The sequence below is a fragment of the Budorcas taxicolor genome, chromosome 4 (assembly GCF_023091745.1).
Source record: "Budorcas taxicolor isolate Tak-1 chromosome 4, Takin1.1, whole genome shotgun sequence".
NCBI lineage: Eukaryota > Metazoa > Chordata > Mammalia > Artiodactyla > Bovidae > Budorcas > Budorcas taxicolor.
Window position 1 is genome coordinate 40580833 of NC_068913.1, and position 18410 is coordinate 40599242.

General features: G+C 32.2%; 1 protein-coding gene across 1 annotated transcript in view; it reads left to right on the forward strand.

Annotated features, from left to right (window-relative positions):
- Positions 1 to 18410, forward strand: part of CACNA2D1 (calcium voltage-gated channel auxiliary subunit alpha2delta 1) — a 532663-nt gene that overhangs the window by 462523 nt on the left and 51730 nt on the right. Inside the window, exons 15-21 of the mRNA XM_052638827.1 lie at positions 475 to 564; positions 5638 to 5715; positions 7651 to 7725; positions 7943 to 8017; positions 11277 to 11333; positions 14547 to 14618; positions 15857 to 15928. Of these exons, the coding sequence (XP_052494787.1) occupies positions 475 to 564; positions 5638 to 5715; positions 7651 to 7725; positions 7943 to 8017; positions 11277 to 11333; positions 14547 to 14618; positions 15857 to 15928 (519 nt within the window). The remainder of the gene's footprint in view (positions 1 to 474; positions 565 to 5637; positions 5716 to 7650; positions 7726 to 7942; positions 8018 to 11276; positions 11334 to 14546; positions 14619 to 15856; positions 15929 to 18410) is intronic.

Here is an 18410-nt window from a genome sequence, read left to right on the forward strand (position 1 = left end):
ATGTTTAAATGTAGTTTTGAATTTCAGCCAAACAATCTGTGATATGAAAACAAGTATGTGGCTGCTTTATTATTTCAAATTTGTGCAGTTCCATCCAGTAAATCACAGAGCCTTAAATAGTTTAGATTAACATAAAACAATTCACAGGGAACTTATTTCACTTATCCTTGGCTGTACCTCAGAAAGAGAATGTTTTGTTAGGAGGAAAAAAAAAAAAAAAAACTGTGGTAGATACATTGTATAAATAATACAAGTCAAATATTGTTAATTCTGAGTATGCAGACATACCATTTATGGAGTACCCAGAGTAGAAATTGAATGATTATATGCTTAACACTCAATAATTTTAATTCTATCTTCATTTTTACTCTAGGTAAGTTTTTCTCTGTGGAGTTGTTGTTGTTGTTGTTGTTTTTTAAAGAACTGCATTCCTAGTTATCAGCCACTTAAATTTTTTAATGTGTTTTTATATAGGAATATTTGGATGTTCTGGGAAGACCAATGGTTTTAGCTGGAGACAAAGCTAAGCAAGTCCAGTGGACAAATGTATACCTGGATGCACTGGTAAGCTAGGCTGTTCAGCCAAAAACTGTTATAACAAAAGCACACAGCTAACTTCTGTTTCCCTCTAGCTTCCATTTCTCTTTTTCTCTTCATGAAACCCTTTCAGAATTCCTTCTATCACACGTTCTTTGCTAGAATTTACATAATTTACTTAAAAATCTAGACTTGTGTGCAATAGAGAACCAGAGATGTAAAGTGTTATTTTTCATTTGTCATTGAGGATATAGAGTTTCAAACCTCGAATGTTGAATTTAAGATCATTCTAGTAACTTTGTGAAGTTTTATGTAAAAAAAAAATCCTAAACTCACATGAATTAGTAGATTTTGAACAAGAATTGTGAAGAAAGTATTTTTCAAGTAGATTTCAGCTAGCAGAAGCTTGAAGCTCAGATGGTAAAGAAACTGCCTGCAGTGCTGGAGACCCAGATTCGATCCCTGGGTTGGGAAGATCGCCTGGAGGAGGGCATGGCAACCACTCCAGTATTCTTGCCTGGAGAATCTCCACAGGGTCGCAAAGACTCAGACTATGACTGAGCAACTAACACTTTCACACTTTGAGCTAGCAGGAGTCTGTCTGCTGTCTCCTCCATATTTGAGATAGCCTCCATATCTTAAACTAGACTCAACAAAACTCAGAAGTACTTGCAATTAGATAAACAAATATCTTACCCCACCCTGGAACAATCACAAACCTAATCACCTCTTCACATTATAATTTCTTGCTTTAGAGTCAACCCCAAATATTTATGGAAATAGCCCATTGAAGTGATACAGTCTGGTGTGAAATAACAAATAAAAACATGTTAAGTTTTCCACTGGACAGTGGGAATTGTAGTATAGGCATGCCATCATATTTCAGAGCAGTGGTTCTTTCTCAACTGGGGGCAATTTTGCCCCTCAGATCACTTGGAGATATCTATAGGCATTATTGATTGCCATGACTGGGATAGAGTTTGCTCTGGCATCCAATGAATAGGTGTCAGGGATGCTGTTAGACGTTCCCACAGTGTACAAGAGAATCACACACATCCCCAACACACGCATGCACACACATACACACAAAGAATTATTCAGCTCAAAATGTCAATAGGGCTGATATTGAGAAATCATATTTTAGTATAACTTTTTCTTTCCTAATATGAAAGTTATAAATAGTAATAAGATTTATTCATATGCTTAACTTAATTAGAGAAGACTTAATTAACAATTTTGCTAGTGTAACATCAGAGAGACTTAAAATACTAAGCTCTGAAAAATAGATGCTGATTCAGTAACCCCTTTTCCTACTTGGAGTTTAATTATATGCTGATACTACTTTCCTGAATACAGTAATGAACCCACAGGGCAGAATGCAATCTATTTAGAAAGAATTACTTATCATTTGGTTCTTGTAAGATAAACATATACAGGAAGTTTAGGAGAAAAACAGTCACTATTAGCAGCAGCCTTGCACGCTAAGAATGATAAAATGAAGCTTGCTTACCTCAAGCCCTTGCTAAAATTACTGTCCAGTGTTCCTTCTTGACGTCACATATTTATTTAAGGTCACATGGTCATCTGAAGCTGTGGTCAAAATGTTTCATGCATTCAAATCCATCACAGGACAGAGTATGATAGGAAGAGTCAATAATTATTCCCTCTTGTATTTCCTATGAACCAGAAGTTCATTAACCAGCATGTCTGCATTGTTGGTAAGGTTCTTGCAGATAGCATAAATGACTTTAGGAAGCGATTTTAGTTCTGAATCTGCTGTTCTGCTAGCTGAGACTAAATGTAAAAAAAAAAAAAAAAAAAAAGAACAAAATGAAACACATTAATTGACTGGTCAGTGGATACATAGTGCATTCTTCTAACTTAAGGCTCAAACATGACCCATTTTTATTTCCAATTACTTGTTTATAGTCTTTGCACATAACACATTCAAAAAATAATCTGGTCAGATTCACAGTTATTTTTTTAAAGAGAGGTAAAATATAATAAACATAATGAGAAAAATGAAAAGAACTCTAAAAATCAGAAGAAAGAGGCCACATATTTGGTGATAGAATAAGGTTAAAAAGATGGTGTTGTTTTAGCTAAATATATGAGTCTACATAAGGTTTCTACAATTGGTGATGTATAGCAGTATGAAAATTGGACAAGTGCTATGTATATTGAAAGGATGATACTTCGGTCACTTTTGCAGATAATGGAAGATCAGACTAGAACCAAGACTGGGACTGTATTGTGGAGGGTTCATTTTATTTGGGAGATAAAGTAAGATTCTTTAGATGAAAAGAATTGCACTCGAAAATAAATACCAAATAAATTCCAAGAGAGCAGATATCTTGTTTTATTTCTCTTCTTAGTTCTCTAGAAACTTGCACAGTGCCTTGGAATTGAGTACAGTTTATATCTATAAGTTTGTCTAATATGTTAGAAGCCTTGTATCTCCTTTGGGAGCACATATTACCATATTTAGAAAAAATTTATGGTATTCTGTGTCAATGTGAAAGCGATGCAAAGAAAAAGATTGCTTCTATTTATGCCATGTTAGTTAGTTAGTTCAGTCGCTCAGCCGTGTCTGAATCTTTGCGACCCCATGAATTGCAGCACGCCAGGCCTCCCTGTCCATCACCAACTCCTGGAGTTCACTCAAACTCACGTCCATTGAGTCGGTGATGCCATCCAGCCATCTCATCCTCTGTCGTCCCCTTCTTCTCCTGCCCCCAATCCCTCCCAGCATCAGAGTCTTTTCCAATGAGTCAACTCTTCGCACGAGGTGGCCAAAGTACTGGAGTTTCAGCTTTAGCATCAGTCCTTCCAAAGAACACCCAGGACTGATCTCCTTTGGAATGGACTGGTTGGATCTCCTTGCAGTCCAAGGGACTCTCAAGAGTCTTCTCCAACACCACAGTTCAAAAGCATCAATTCTTCGGCGCTCTGCTTTCTTCACTGTCCAACTCTCACATCCACACATGACCACTGGAAAAACCATAGCCTTGACTAGACGGACCTTTGTTGGCAAAGTAATGTCTCTGCTTTTGAATATGCTGTCTAGGTTGGTCATAACTTTCCTTCCAAGGAGTAAGCGTCTTTTAATTTCATGCCTGCAATCACTGTCTGCAGTGATTTTGGAGCCCCTGAAAATAAAGTCTGACACTGTTTCCACTTTTTCCCTATCTATTTTCCATGAAGTGATGGGACCAGATGCCATGAGCTTAGTTTTCTGAATGTTGAGCTTTAAGCCATGTTACCATTCCTAAAACTGTGCATATACTCAATATATACACAGTTGGTCCTCCATATCTGTGTCCTGTGTCTATAGGTACAACCATTGCAGATTTAAAATATTTAGGAAAAAGATTCAGAAGTTCTAAAAAGCAAAACTTGATTTTGCCAGGCACTGGCATAATGTTTACATAACGTTTACGTTGTATTTACAACTGTTTACGTGGTATTTGCATTGTAAGGGGCTTTCCTGATGTCTCAGATGGTAAAGAATCTGCCTGCAATACAGGAGACCCAGTTCGATCCCTGGGTCAGGAAAATCCCTTGGAGAAGGAAGTGGCAGCCCACTCTAATATTCTTGCCTGGAGAATTTCATGGACTGAGAAGCCTAGTAGGCTACAGTCCATAGGGTTGCAAAGAATCAGACATGACTGAACGACTTCCACTTTACTTTACCTTTTTGCATCGTAAAAGGTATTGTAAGTTATATAGAGATGATTTGCAGTCTGGAAGAATGAGCATGAGTTATATTTAAATAGTACCCAGTTTATATAAGGGACTTGAATATCCATGGATTTTGGTGTCTTTTGGATACTAGGTTTATAAATTATCTATAATCTGACACTGTTGAGGTGGAAAGTTTTCACTGCAGATATTAATTCACGTATTCAATTAAGGATGTTTTCATGGTCAAATTTTCTTCCCTAATACTAAATACAAAGTCAACATACCTATCATGCAGCCAACTATGTGTCGTCATTTCCTTAATTTTCTTGGTCCCAAATAATTTGATACCTTGTTCTGCTGAAAGTGTATGATTGTCCTTTCCCACTAATTCAGTTTCTACTGTTTTTGAGCTTCCCATGTGTATAATTAATAATAAACCATGGCCTAAACCGTTTTCTTTATAAGACTGTGCTGTTTCTATAATTAGAACAAGAGTCAATAGATTTGGATTTGGGATCATTACTCACAAAAAGATTGCTAATAATTTCTCAGTAAATTCAGAATTTTCAACAATAATTTTTAAATTATTTTAAAGAGCAATTTTGTTAAAAATGTTCTCACATGAAATATTTGTAACAGAAATATAATTGTTGCAGATGACAAGCATAAAATGCAACCTCTGACCTGAAAATCAGTTTTTCCAACTAATCTCTGTGTATTCATGTAACTTATGAAATTATCTATATGCTGATTAATTCTGTGTGATTATTTTTACTCTACTAAACTGCTTCATAACTAGACTTTCATATTTGATTATTGCACCTGTCTGCATCATTTCAGTTTGTCAAAATGTTCATTTTGGAGAGCATATAGAAGCAATGTTGCTTCTTTTGAACATCCTAATGCTTACCTAGAGTATCCTAGAAATGTATTATCAGTAGCATGTTTTTTCTGTTTATAATATTATTTTGCTACACATCTGTGATTTAGCCTGAAGCGTTTGGCTTAGGGCATGAAAAAATTCAAGAATGGAGCTGAAAAAAAAAGAAAAGTTAAATCATTTGAAATAATATTTTAATATCACTCGGTTCATAGTAGACTCACTATGAAAAAAAAGAGTGGATGGACAGGGTTACTACAAGGTTTAGTGTAATTTGACTTTTAAAGTTATTGCAATGCTCTCTTGAGAGTATTATTTTAGATGTTGCATGCTTAAAGAACTGACTAATAGATACTACTAATTTCTAAGACATTTATTTCATTGACCTTTAAATAAGCTTTCAAAATCAATTTCTAATTTTTATGACTGTTTATAAAGCAACTAAAACACAGTGTCAGATATTCAAAAACTAATGCATAATGACAAAGTTTAAATTGTTATTTGAATTTGACTTTTTTCTGTGAATCTATTTTTAGGAACTGGGACTTGTCATTACTGGAACTCTTCCGGTCTTCAACATAACCGGCCAAAATGAAAATAAGACAAACTTAAAGGTTAAAAGTTAATTGATAAAATTAATAATAATAAATGATAAACTGTGACGTTGAAGCTTATTGTGGATAAGATATTTCCATAAGGAAATGCATAGAACGTAACTGTCTCATGAGGCTGAAAGTAAAAGTCAGCAGCTGTCTATGTGATAACCACCTGGGAAAAAGGAAATGCAGGACAAGTTCTCAGTTCCCCCAGAGACAAGATTCAGCTTAACTCTATTTAACTGTGACTTGACAAGAACACAAGTTCAGGGTCTGGGAGTAATTATTGCTTGGACCAGAAAGTTCATTTGGGTTTCCCGTAAGATGTTACAGAATACATGATAAAAGGGCAGTACTACTTTGTGCACATTTTAAAATGCATCTAAGATACCCATGGAGTTCAGAAAAAAAAAAAATCCAAAGCAAAAAAAAATAACATGATAATGTTTGTATCAGATATATATAGGTACCTTTTTAGGATCGCTCATCCTCCAAGTCCCATACAACAAAGTATTTTTTTTTAATTATCATGTAACTTAAGAATATGATTTAAATGAATAGTTCTCTTTCTGTTTTTCTCTTTTTTAAGATTGAGGAAAAAATGCTTAATGAGTCTCATAAAAATACTTATTTCTATAGCACTGGCATTGTCAGTGCTACCAACCTAAAGTTCTACAAATGTTGAAAAATATGTATCTTGTGCTTGTTAAATTATCTCATTTTAAAAAATACTTTTTATTTAAAGTAGATTTGCATTCCTTTGTCTTAGCTTGCATTAGAAGGAATTTTAAAATCTAGGAGAATTAAGATTTTTAAATACTAAATACTGGTTTTATATTTTGGCTGACATTCCTGATTGAGGGAAATTTATTTCTAGTTTATAATATAATGAATGTTACACTTAAGCATTATTTGTTCACTTATTATAAATTCAGTTGAACTCCTAATTTTAATAATGTGGCCATAGAAAAAATTGGTTATTCCTCTTTGGGGGCCCATTACCATTCTTAAATATCTGCTGGTTCTAATTATCGTAACTCATGAAGGGAGTAATTCTCTTAACTCCTCATATAGACTGTGTAAGGGATTGCTTAAATCTGGGGAACGTGCTCTGAGTTGGCTCTGGGTTGGTTCATGGGAAAACAGCATAGTTGTTGACCTAACTTTCTCATTCTGTGTGTACCTACACAGGGTTTACAATGTGCTTATAATAACAATTGATTGGATTTAATGACTTTCTGTGTAACATTTTATTTTATAATTTATGTAACTATAATTAAAACAGATTCGTGATTCCAAATTTTAACACCATTTCCATCCTTATGTCCCATAAAAGACTATGATAACAATTTACCACATGGATTCTTTGATTTGCAACTAAAACTATGATGCCCATTGTTTGATATTTAGAAGTTAACAGCAAACAGAAATAGTGTTGTGAGAATTTCCATTTTATTACACATAAGATCACATACTTTTCACATATACACTAGTATTATCAGCAGCAAAAATACATGTTTTTTTTATTTGGTATTGTCTAATTAACTTTGGTGATTTCTGAATTATAGCATAAAGTCAGTTTATACTCACAAATATACATACAACCCCCACTTACAGCTGTTGACTGTACAGTATCAATTAAACTATGGGGTAATTAGTACAAAAAGCAACAAATTTAAAATTTCATATTTTTTTTTGTATTTTAGCTGAAATAATCAAGATTTCACTTTTAACCTAATAACAATACAGTTGAAGGAAAAGAAAAATCACAGCTGAGAATCACTGCAAACTGATACATTAAGTGCCTCACCCTTACACATAAAAATATATATATATATTTAATCTAATGTGAAATGCAAGCATTGTTGAGCAAAAGGATGAATGTATGTTATAATTTTGTATAGAAATGTGTCAATTTTTGGTATAAAAACACTGCCTTTTTGCTTATTATAGAATCAGCTGATTCTCGGTGTGATGGGAGTTGATGTGTCTTTGGAAGATATTAAAAGGCTAACACCACGTTTTACAGTAAGATGCAATTTTCTCTTTTGATATCTTTTTTATTTTAAAACTGTACTAATTTAGCTTGTCTTTAAAGCATTAAGAAATTCTCAAAAATGGTGCATTTATCTTTGCAAAGCTACTAAATATTTAAAAGAATTCTTAAAAGAATGTTATAATATCATGTTACCTTTCTTTATGCTTTAAAATATGTATTTAAGAATTTATTATTATTATTTTTCAGTTGTGCCCCAATGGCTATTATTTTGCAATTGATCCTAATGGTTATGTTTTATTACATCCAAATCTTCAGCCAAAGGTATGTCTATAATTTGTTTACAGTGATAGTGTTCTGTAAAATTAATGATTAATGTTCTTAATTAGGTTCATCATTTTTTATTCACTATATAGCACTAAGTATAAAAAAGCATTTTACGTGTAATGTTAATACACGACAAAGCCACAGTTACACGAAGATGTGAAAGCAGTTTTCATTTTCGCTTACCAGCTTAGCTCTGCAATATTCCTATCCAGTACCCAGCTAACCAGTAGTCCTGTCTCTGAGGCAGTCATTATCACCTCCTGGGCCTGAGCTTCGCACATCCTCCTTGGTGTTTTCATTAGGCTGTAAGGCAGTAAAGGCGGTTGCCTGGATGCGTGTAAACCTGATAGCATTATTCATGTTCCTCTCTGCAGAGGCCATTTCTCTGTCTCTTTGTTTCTGGTAATTCTCTCTCCTTTCCATCTCCCAGACTTATAAAGATATGTATGAAATGAGTAAGTAAAACTCAGTGAGATGGACTTCGTAACTGGGAAGGGTTTATTAATCAGTGAGTTATATGAAAGTTATAAAATTCCATACATTAAAGATTTTATCCAAATCTTTATTTCTATTTTCCCAGGGTATAAAATACTTTCCTAAATATCTCATCCAATTCATTTCGCTTTTCATTAATAGCTTCCCAGGTAAAGCACTTATGTATCTATATGTAAAGCTGGCAAAACCTTATTTGTTTTTAATTTATAAGCAGCTTCAAGTTATTATTTAACTTTGAAGATAATATTAAAGATACTTTAAACCATGCCTCAGGGAAATCTATGCAGACTTCTGCATACAATTTCCTTCTCCCCAGGCATAGATATTTAATGTTAGAGATATTTTAGGATATCAAGTAGGGTCATTAAAAATTATTCAAAAAGTAATAATTAAGAACCATTAATATTGAATATTAAAACATATTTATTGTTACAACTAATGTCTGCATTTTATTTCTCACTCTGAAAATTACTTCCATACAAAATCCATCATTATCTAAATATTTCCTAATTATTTGTAGCTACTGATCACCCTGAATTGTTTTTAAAGTTGTTACTTTAATGTAAATATGAGATAAGCATTTCACATGTTATCATTAGTCTGTCACAGCTCTTTAAAAACATGTCAAGTTTCTTATAATAGAGTTGTTTATGATTGGCTAACATTATGATTTTTTTTATAATTGAAAATTTTTATCTTTCTGAATCTTAAGATTTGTAAAAACTTTATAGTATTATTTTGTATTATGTTGTATAGCCAATATATTTAAATTATATTCCCATAAGTAACATGATTTAAATGCTATAATAATATAATGTGCTGAAGAGTGTGAAGGACCCCTACTTTTATGTCGCTGGACATTTTATGATTGCGAGTCTAAACTCCTTCCCCAGAGGAACTAAAATATATCATAGACAAAATAATAAAGAAGAAGAATAATGAATATATGTAAATATATAAATCCATCATTTAGAGGTAATTATTTGAAAAGTTTTTCCCCTTTTCTACATTCTTATACTAATAACCAGTATTTATGTGGAAAATATTTTATTACTATTTGAATGCTTTAAACATGTTTCTGGCTCATATTTGGAATAATTAATTTACTAAAATTTTGAAAGCTATAAACAAAATATAAATTATTTATAAATTCATAGTCAAGGCCAAATGGTTGATTTTTCTTCAGGATTCTGTTATTTTTCATATTTTTATATACAAAAGTATTAAAAGAATAGTTTTAGAGAACCATTTAAAATGTTTGAACTATCAGTATATTTTTTCTGAAGTTCATGCTTTTGAATTAAATATGCTTATTCTTAATAGGTTAGATATTATAATTTCTTTTTGTGGGTGATGTTACTAGTTATACAGATAGATACAAGAACCTGATAAAGGATAATACAGTGTAATACAGTTGTTTAGAAACTGATAAATACAGAGGACTAATATGGTTAGAGTAGCATGCCAGCAAAATTAATCTTAATCTTTTTCATTCAAAATTCACCAGTGAAAATATAGAAAAATAATACCATGTTCCATAGTACCCATTATTTTTTAGCAAGATCAACATTTAATCTTTCGCAGACATTCTTTGCTGAATGCCTTGTGTTTCCTCCTGAAACTATAATCTTAATTCAAATTATTTTGAGTACAATTCTGAAGTTTTTAGAAGGCAGAAAAAGTATCCTAAAGCCAAGAATAATGGAAAATAAAATAGCTGTGAATCTTTTGCATATCTAATTTTCTAAGGAATCATTACTTATCTTCTCAAAGTGACTCTTCAGAGTCTCCACCATGACTATATTTTGACAAATGCTGAATTATGTATCCTCCTTTATTCCAAAATAGAATTTAGAATTCCTCCATTTTGTTTCATTGACATAACCACATTAGCTATACTTACTAGATATCTCATTTTTTATCAGTCTTAAGAAATATTTATTGTATAGGAAATTGTGAATAATTTACATTTTAGAAGTCAATATTTAAAATAAACCTACAGTGTTATGATTGAATTCACCATTTGTTCCATAGGTACAATATTTGATGTCACTAACAAAGGCCCAGATTTGAGGGTTTTTGTTTGTTTTTGCCATTCCATGCAGCATGCAGGATCTTAGTTCCCCGACTAGGGGGAACTTCTATTGCCTCTGCAAGTAGAAGCATTGAGTCTTAACCACAGAACCACCAGGAAAGTCCACCAAGGCCACAAGTTTAAGCGTTCAAGATTAAAACTTTTCAATATCCTATAATATTTATATTTTAACATATATGAATCATATACATTCTAAAATATTCCTCTTTTGTGCTTTTGTTTGTTTTATTTTTAAAACAGTATAGAGAATTCCCTGGCCATCCAATAGTTAGGACATGATGTTTTCACTGCCATAGGCTTGGGTTCAATCCTTGGTCAGGGAACTAAGATCCTGCAAGCCAGGCAGCATGTGAAAATAAAATAAAATAAATCAGCATAAAAATTGTCTGAGAGAAAGCATCTTTCTCCTTTCCTACTTTATTACTTTTCTTTTAGGAATAAAAGGAAAATATTAGTAATTTTGCTTTAAACAATGTTAAGTAATTTTACTAGCTTTACATATTTTTTCACTAAAAATATTTTTGAACTTGAGTTTATTAAGTCATCATGAACTTCATGATACCTGTTTCTGATTGAGGAAATATCTGACCAAAATTGATGATAAGGTAGAAGCTTTACCCAGGTTGATATATAGTATGATGAATTACCATCTTTCTGTTGCTTCAGCCTATTGGCATAGGTATACCAACAATTAATTTAAGAAAAAGGAGACCCAATGTTCAGGTAACTGAAGTTAGCAGTGCCTTCAAATTTGCTAAATCAGAGTTGCGATCAAGCTTCTTTTCCTAAAAGCATATGATTAATGCCGCCTTTCTTGATAGCAAGCTTCCAGAGCATGAGATGGAGATGAGCATCATTTCTCAATAAATTGGAGCAAAAATGTTATTAATGATGGCAGAGGGTATGCATTTGCTGACTAAAGACTGCTAGCAAATTATGTAACAATGATAATCAAGTAATCACAAAATTAAAATTAGGTTTGTTATTAAATATTATTGTGAAATCAGTGTCAAATCCATGTAATCCTAACAATTGGTTGTAAAATTAACTTCTAAGTGGAAATAAAAATACAATTCTGATATCTAATTTCTCTGAATCACACAATTTAAGCAAAAATTCTGGGGGATCTCTAAAAGTATATTTTCGGGTTAGCAGTTAGAGAAAGTTCACGTCACCTAATTAAAAATGTCCAAAATTGCAAATTAATATTGTCTGGAAAACTCATTTGCAAAATCTTTTCCTCTGGTGGGAAAATAACTTAAAACATTAACACTAAAAATAATAATCATGAAAGGATTCTTCCTATAGTTCAGTAAAGTTTAGTAAGAACATTTCAAAATTTTGAAGAAAGTTCAGTATGACTTAAGGTTTTATATGTAAGCCTCTTTCTTTTTTAAAAATGGTGATATTGAAGTGGAGAGGTAGTGTGATATTAATGGATCGCTACACTATGAATTTGTAGAACTGAACTCCAGTTTGTTCTACTTATAACCAACAGTTTCCTTGAGTAGTGCGCTAAACCCCATGGTACTTCAGTTTCTTCATCTGAAAAGTAGGAAGATGAAACTAATAATTATTTCCTATCCTACACAGGATATTCTGAGGAAGTTAAATATAGATATAAATCCCCAGCTCCATCTCCTGAAAATTCTGACTTAATTTGGCCAGGGATAGGCCCTAGGCTTATGAATAGCTTTAAAGATTCCCAAGGAATTCTAAAGAACTGAGCCTTTGGATTAATAAAAACTTCAGTTCCCTTCTAGCTCTAAAATTCTGTGACAATCTGAATTTCATGTTGCTGTGTCAATCTTCATATCTTTTATGTTCCTCTACAGTTAAAATTTGTCTTTTCTTGATTTATTAAATTGTTTTATGTTACTCCTCTTGCATGTTTCTTTTTGTGTATTACCTTAAATTATACTCGTTGCAGTCATGTGCATTTTAGTGAATTTTTAGTTTTGTGGTATTTTCAAATATTGCATGTAAATATTGTGATATTATTTAAAAAAACAACCTGGAAAATGGTTTATTTTTGTTTTAAGGAAACTTCAAATGGCAAACTAGCAACCACACAAGACTTCTAAATTTAGAAAATATTTTTTAAACTATGTATTAGTTTTAATAATGCTGTTAATTATTTCAACTTAAAATTTAAGAACATTACATTCTGCCTTTTATTTTAGTTCCACAAATAGTATTAATCATTTTATTAGTTGATATTTAAATTTTTCAAGTGAGGATTGTTGGATATTTAAAACATACTTTAAAATATTTAAAAAATGAAACTATTGGGAACGCAGGGACTGGATTCAGTTCTCATGCGTCTCTTGGTACTTTTCAATATGAGTCTGCTTTTGAATTTTTCTGTCACTTTACTTGTGATGAGTCTTTTAAAAACTGGTCAGCCAGATTGCCATATACAAAGTACAAGTGATGCATTGACATTTTTCTTTTATGATTTCCTTTTCCTCTCTGTGTCTTTATATGTTGGATTGGGACATGATCTTCATATTGCCAATTCTTCCTGATAATGCCTCCTCCATGCATGCTGTTTGGGTCTGGTCATGCTATGCATTATCCATTGCATGTAAGATGATATTCTTATTTATGTTTATATTTTATCATTTTATTTTGACTTTGTTTTGCAGTGAGTTAAAATTGTCATGCTGATAGGGTGTTTGTGTAAAGATAATTTATTTCATATGACTTTAAGTAAGGAATTTAGAATAACTGTCAACTTTAGAGTCTCCTTTTGATAGAAATGTGCTCAATTTCATACTTTAAGCAAAGGACTAGAATTATTTTCAATGCTGATTTTTATTTTATTCTTCAGAAACATGTCACTTTTCAAAAGAGTATTTACTTCCAAACCAGTAAAATGCTACCTAAAAAAAAATCAGTATTTTAACCTGTTAAACAATCCAATACTTATTTTCAATAGTAGAGAACCTTCTGAATTTAGATATCAGTTTCATAAGCAGTGAATTATTTTTTAATAGATGTGCCAGGCACAGTTTTTTTTTCTTTTTTTTTTTCTTTAAGAATTCCGATTCATTAAAACCCATGGAAATTATATATTTTTCATTATTTAAATGGAATTACTCCCTAAAGGCATTTCTGTCGTTATTATAAAACATGCTTTGTATATTGTGTTATTCAGCATTTGATATAAATATTTAATTTTAATACATTTCATTTTTGGCATTGTCTTTCATAGTCAGCAGTTGTAAAACAGTGTTTAAAATAATGGTGATTCAAATATATTTTGGAAGAGCCTGTGAGGCTGTAATTTTTTAACTTCCAGTGACCTTGCACTAATATGGCATAATTTGTGTTTATTACTTCTATCTAATTAGTTATAACATATTGATGGTATCTAATTTAGTGAACATTAAAATCCAGTTTCTAAATTTTTAAAGTTGTAAAATTATAGACATGTATTATGATTTTATGTTCTAGTGAACTTTGAAATTCTACTACGACATGTTGCATTACTAGTGTTACAAGAGAATAGTATGTGTTTGTTTATCAAATATTTTGATGTCCTTACTTTATGATTAAGAAAATTTTTAAATGTCACATGGTCATTTCACATCCTGATTAAAGAAAAAAAAAGCTGTAAGTGGATCTTTAGAAGTCATATTCCCACAGGATTTGTGATTATAAGTGTCCCACCTAATACAGGACTCAAAATATAAGTATCTTCAGTTGGTGATAATCAGAATTTGCCACAATTAAGGCTCAAATTCCTAGCCTACTTATTATTACTTTAAAATATATATGAAAGAATCTACATTTATACAGTTATTTAGTCAGCTTTTCATATATCTTAGGTAAGTAACTTTATGGAATTAATTCTGTTATTTAAATATCCCTTGAATTATTCTCTATACAGCATTTTACAATGTCCTATATGCTTAATTATTCTCTGTGTAGAACCCCAAATCTCAGGAGCCAGTAACTTTGGATTTCCTTGATGCAGAATTAGAGAACGATATTAAAGTGGAGGTAAGTGCAGTTGGCCTGAACAACACCTTCCCATCAGATGCTGGGATTCTTCTAGTCCACAGGATTTGTTGAGCATTTTCATTGTGTTGGTTCTGTCTTTGGACTATATGCACAAAAATTAGGCTCTCTCATCCAAAAGATCATATGAAAAGGAATAAATATTTAAAATTGGGTGTGACCTTAGTTTTTTCTTTCTTTCTCCTTCTACAGGTAGAGTTGTGTATTTCAATACAAATATAACTTGTAAATTTCAGTTGAAAAAACACAGGGAGGAGGATGTTGCCATAGAATTGAAAGAAAATTTTCAGAGAATTTAACCACTCAATAAGCAACATGAGGAAAGAAGCTGCCATGTTTTTCTTATTACTCTATTGTCACAAAATTTCTGTTTTCTTTCAAAACCAACATTGCATGCCACTTCCTCTGAGGGGACGTTCCATAATAATGAAGTGAAAAGTGAAAGTGTTAGTCGCTCAGTTGTGTCCAACTCTTTCAACCCTATGAACTATCTGCTCTGTCCGTGGGATTCTCCAGGCAAGAATACTGGAGTGGGTTATCATTTCCTTCTCCAGGGCATCTTCCCAACCCAAGGATAGAACCCAGGTCTCCTGCATTGCAGGCAGATTCTTTATCATCTGAGCTACCAGGGAAGCCCTCCATAATAATAAAGATAATTATTAATAATAACACTTATTGAATATGTGATATGTGTCAGTCATGACTTTTAAGAGCTTCTGAAATAGGTTCATTGTTTTTGTTGTTATTGCTACTATTACTGTTATTATTATGTCTGTTGTACTGATCTATTTGAGGTACAAGAGGTTACATAACTTATCTCCAGTTACTCAGCTATTAATAGTAAGTAGCAGAACCAGAATTTGAACCTGGCTCTCATGTGCCAGAGCAGAGATTTCTAAGATTCTTTCAAGTGGATTAACTCTGTCTCATCTATTCAAAGACTCTCATATTTCTTTTACAGTTGGTCACACATTTGTACTTGCTTTCCACATTTTACACATTTACTCCCTCAGTGTAGAACGATAAAGTCTATTTATTATAATTACCTTAGACTGAGGCATAGTGCTGGGATATTTTAAGTAAACAATGAATATCTGTTGTAAAGTGTTCTGACAGGATAACCTAAAATAACAATAATGCAGTAACTTTTAAAAGAATATTTCCACACTTGGTTGGTCTGTTGAGTGTCTGCATAAAGTAACTGTTTCAATTTCCCTTAGATTCGAAATAAAATGATAGATGGAGAAAGCGGAGAAAAAACATTCAAGACTCTGGTTAAATCTCAAGATGAGGTAAGAATTAAGCCAGATTTATTCTTAAATAAAATGTACATATTAATAATAATAATTGACATTAGTGGTCAGTCTGATCTAGCAAAACAATAATTATTTATCAAACAGAGATATTTCTAGTAAACAGATCTATTTAAAGCATTCCTTGCTAGAGGGATATTTTCAGTAAGATTTTTAAATCTGAAACTTTTATAAAATAATGTTGCTATGGTTTCTTAATGTATTGTTACATCACTAATAATATATTCTTGAAAATTACATTTTAAAAAATTTTATTGAAGTATAGTTGATTTACAATATGTTTCAAGTATATAGCATAGTGTTTCAGCTGTACATACATATACATACATATATATTATTTTTAGATATTTTTCCTTTTAGGTTATTACATAATATTGAATATAGTTCTCTGTGCTCTACAGAAGGTCGTTGTTGGGTTTCAAAAATTGAATTTTATGTCTCCATTTTTTCTATCACAATACGAAATAGAACACACAGTATAATGTCCTGCCGTGTTCTTTTAGGCCATTTTAGTCATACGATTTGAAGTCAGTACTTAATAGCTGTATGTTTTCTATGGCTTGTGCACGCAGATGTTTTAATTGTTGAGTTCCATACATTAAGTTTTTTGTTTCTTATTTACTTGTTTCTGGCTGGGTTTATTTTCTTTTACTCTTTCTGCATGATTGTCCTGCATTTAAATCTGAAATTAAATCGAAAAAACATAGCTACCACCGTAAAATCACTGGTACAGCTATGTAATGCTTGTATTGTTTTATAATGACATTGGGAAATTCCTTGTGTACTGAAAGGTGTCTATCCATTATCAGTCACATGGGGATATGTGTTTGTATATTTGGGTATTTGAAAAATACATGGAACCCACAAGCTTTTGAGCCTAGAAATTTAATTTAAACTTTTATGTATAATTTATGTCTTATTTCCTCATAATCTCATCCATTTTAAGTGTAACGATTCTCCTGAGTTTGTTAAATCCATTTTAAGTGTAACAAATCTGAATCTGAATCAGCAGAATTTTTTCCCTAAGATGAAGCCAGGATCCAAACATAGTCCTTCATTAGCACCTGCCCTTTCTCACTTTAATCAGGAGTCCCTGTTACCAGAACACAAGGGGGTACACATCAGTGTCAGTATTGAAATTTGAAATGTTTTGTTGAAATGTCAACCTTCACTTTTCTGAAAAAAGAGGTAAACCATTCAGCAATTCTGCCAACTTCTCTCTGTTGATCTGCCAAAAAGAACTCTTTGACCTGTACGTTCTTTTTTTCAACTTATAAATCAATTTTGTTTCTATTGTCACTTTTTAATTTTTTCCTCCAACTTACTGTAAATTCTTTTTTTTTTTCCAATATCCCCCCATAGACTTTTCATATTAATTACCTTGAAGAAACTGGTGTCTTGTGTCTTTATTTCTCTAACTTGATACTGTTTTTGTTATTCTTTTTTTTTATATATATAACTTGTGGAACAATACTAGTTTGCCCTAGTTTTTTAGGAGTAGTAGTAAATATATAAACATTTTTTTAATAATTCTTTTAGGAATTTTCTGAGTCCAGAAACTTCCTGTGCACTTCCTGTCCTCTCTCCCCCATCTTCCACACACATAAATAAAGCCATGGGGATATTTGATGTATAAAACAACATTGTGTAGTTGTTATAAAATAAACTTGGAATCATGCATTTTCCTTCATCCTGCCAGTTAAAGCCCTCTTGAAGATTCATTTTCCAAATCAGTAAATTGTGGAAAAGAAGAGTATTTCATTTACTCCAGGGGCTTGATTAAATGAGACAAGGAGTGTAAAATGTTTTGTATATTACCTAATATCAAGTAATAACTTTAGTGAATATTATTGTTCTGCTGAGGATGATGACACTGGAGATAACTGAAAATATTAAAAAAATGCATATGTATCATCACTAAATCTAACGGAAGAGGGAATGATAATTTATTTACTACCCTTCAATAGCTACATAAGAAAGATTCAATATCTATAAAGTCATCTAGCTCTTTCTTCCTTTCCCTGGTGGATATAGTTGTTTTTCTCCGTCACTAATATTAAGTAATTAGTATCTAAGATAAATACTGTAATAATAGCTTAATAAGAACTGCTACTGCTGATCCTGCTGTTTAGTCGCTCAGTTGTGTCTGATTCTTTGCAAATTTATGGACTGTAGTCTGCCAGGCTCCTCTGTCCACAGGATTCTCCAGGCAAGAATTACTGGAGTGGGTGGTCATTTCCTTCTCTAGGGTATCTTCCTGAGCCAGGGATGGAACCTGTGTCTCCTGCTTGGCAGGCAGATGTTTACCACGGAGCTTCATGGGAAGCCCTTAATCAGAAGAGTAATATGCTAATCATATATTTGGATCTAGACACTGCATTAAATTCCTGATATTACCAATTTATCTTAAACATACTCTACTATGGAAATACCTGAGTGTTATGTAATATTTCAGTCATGT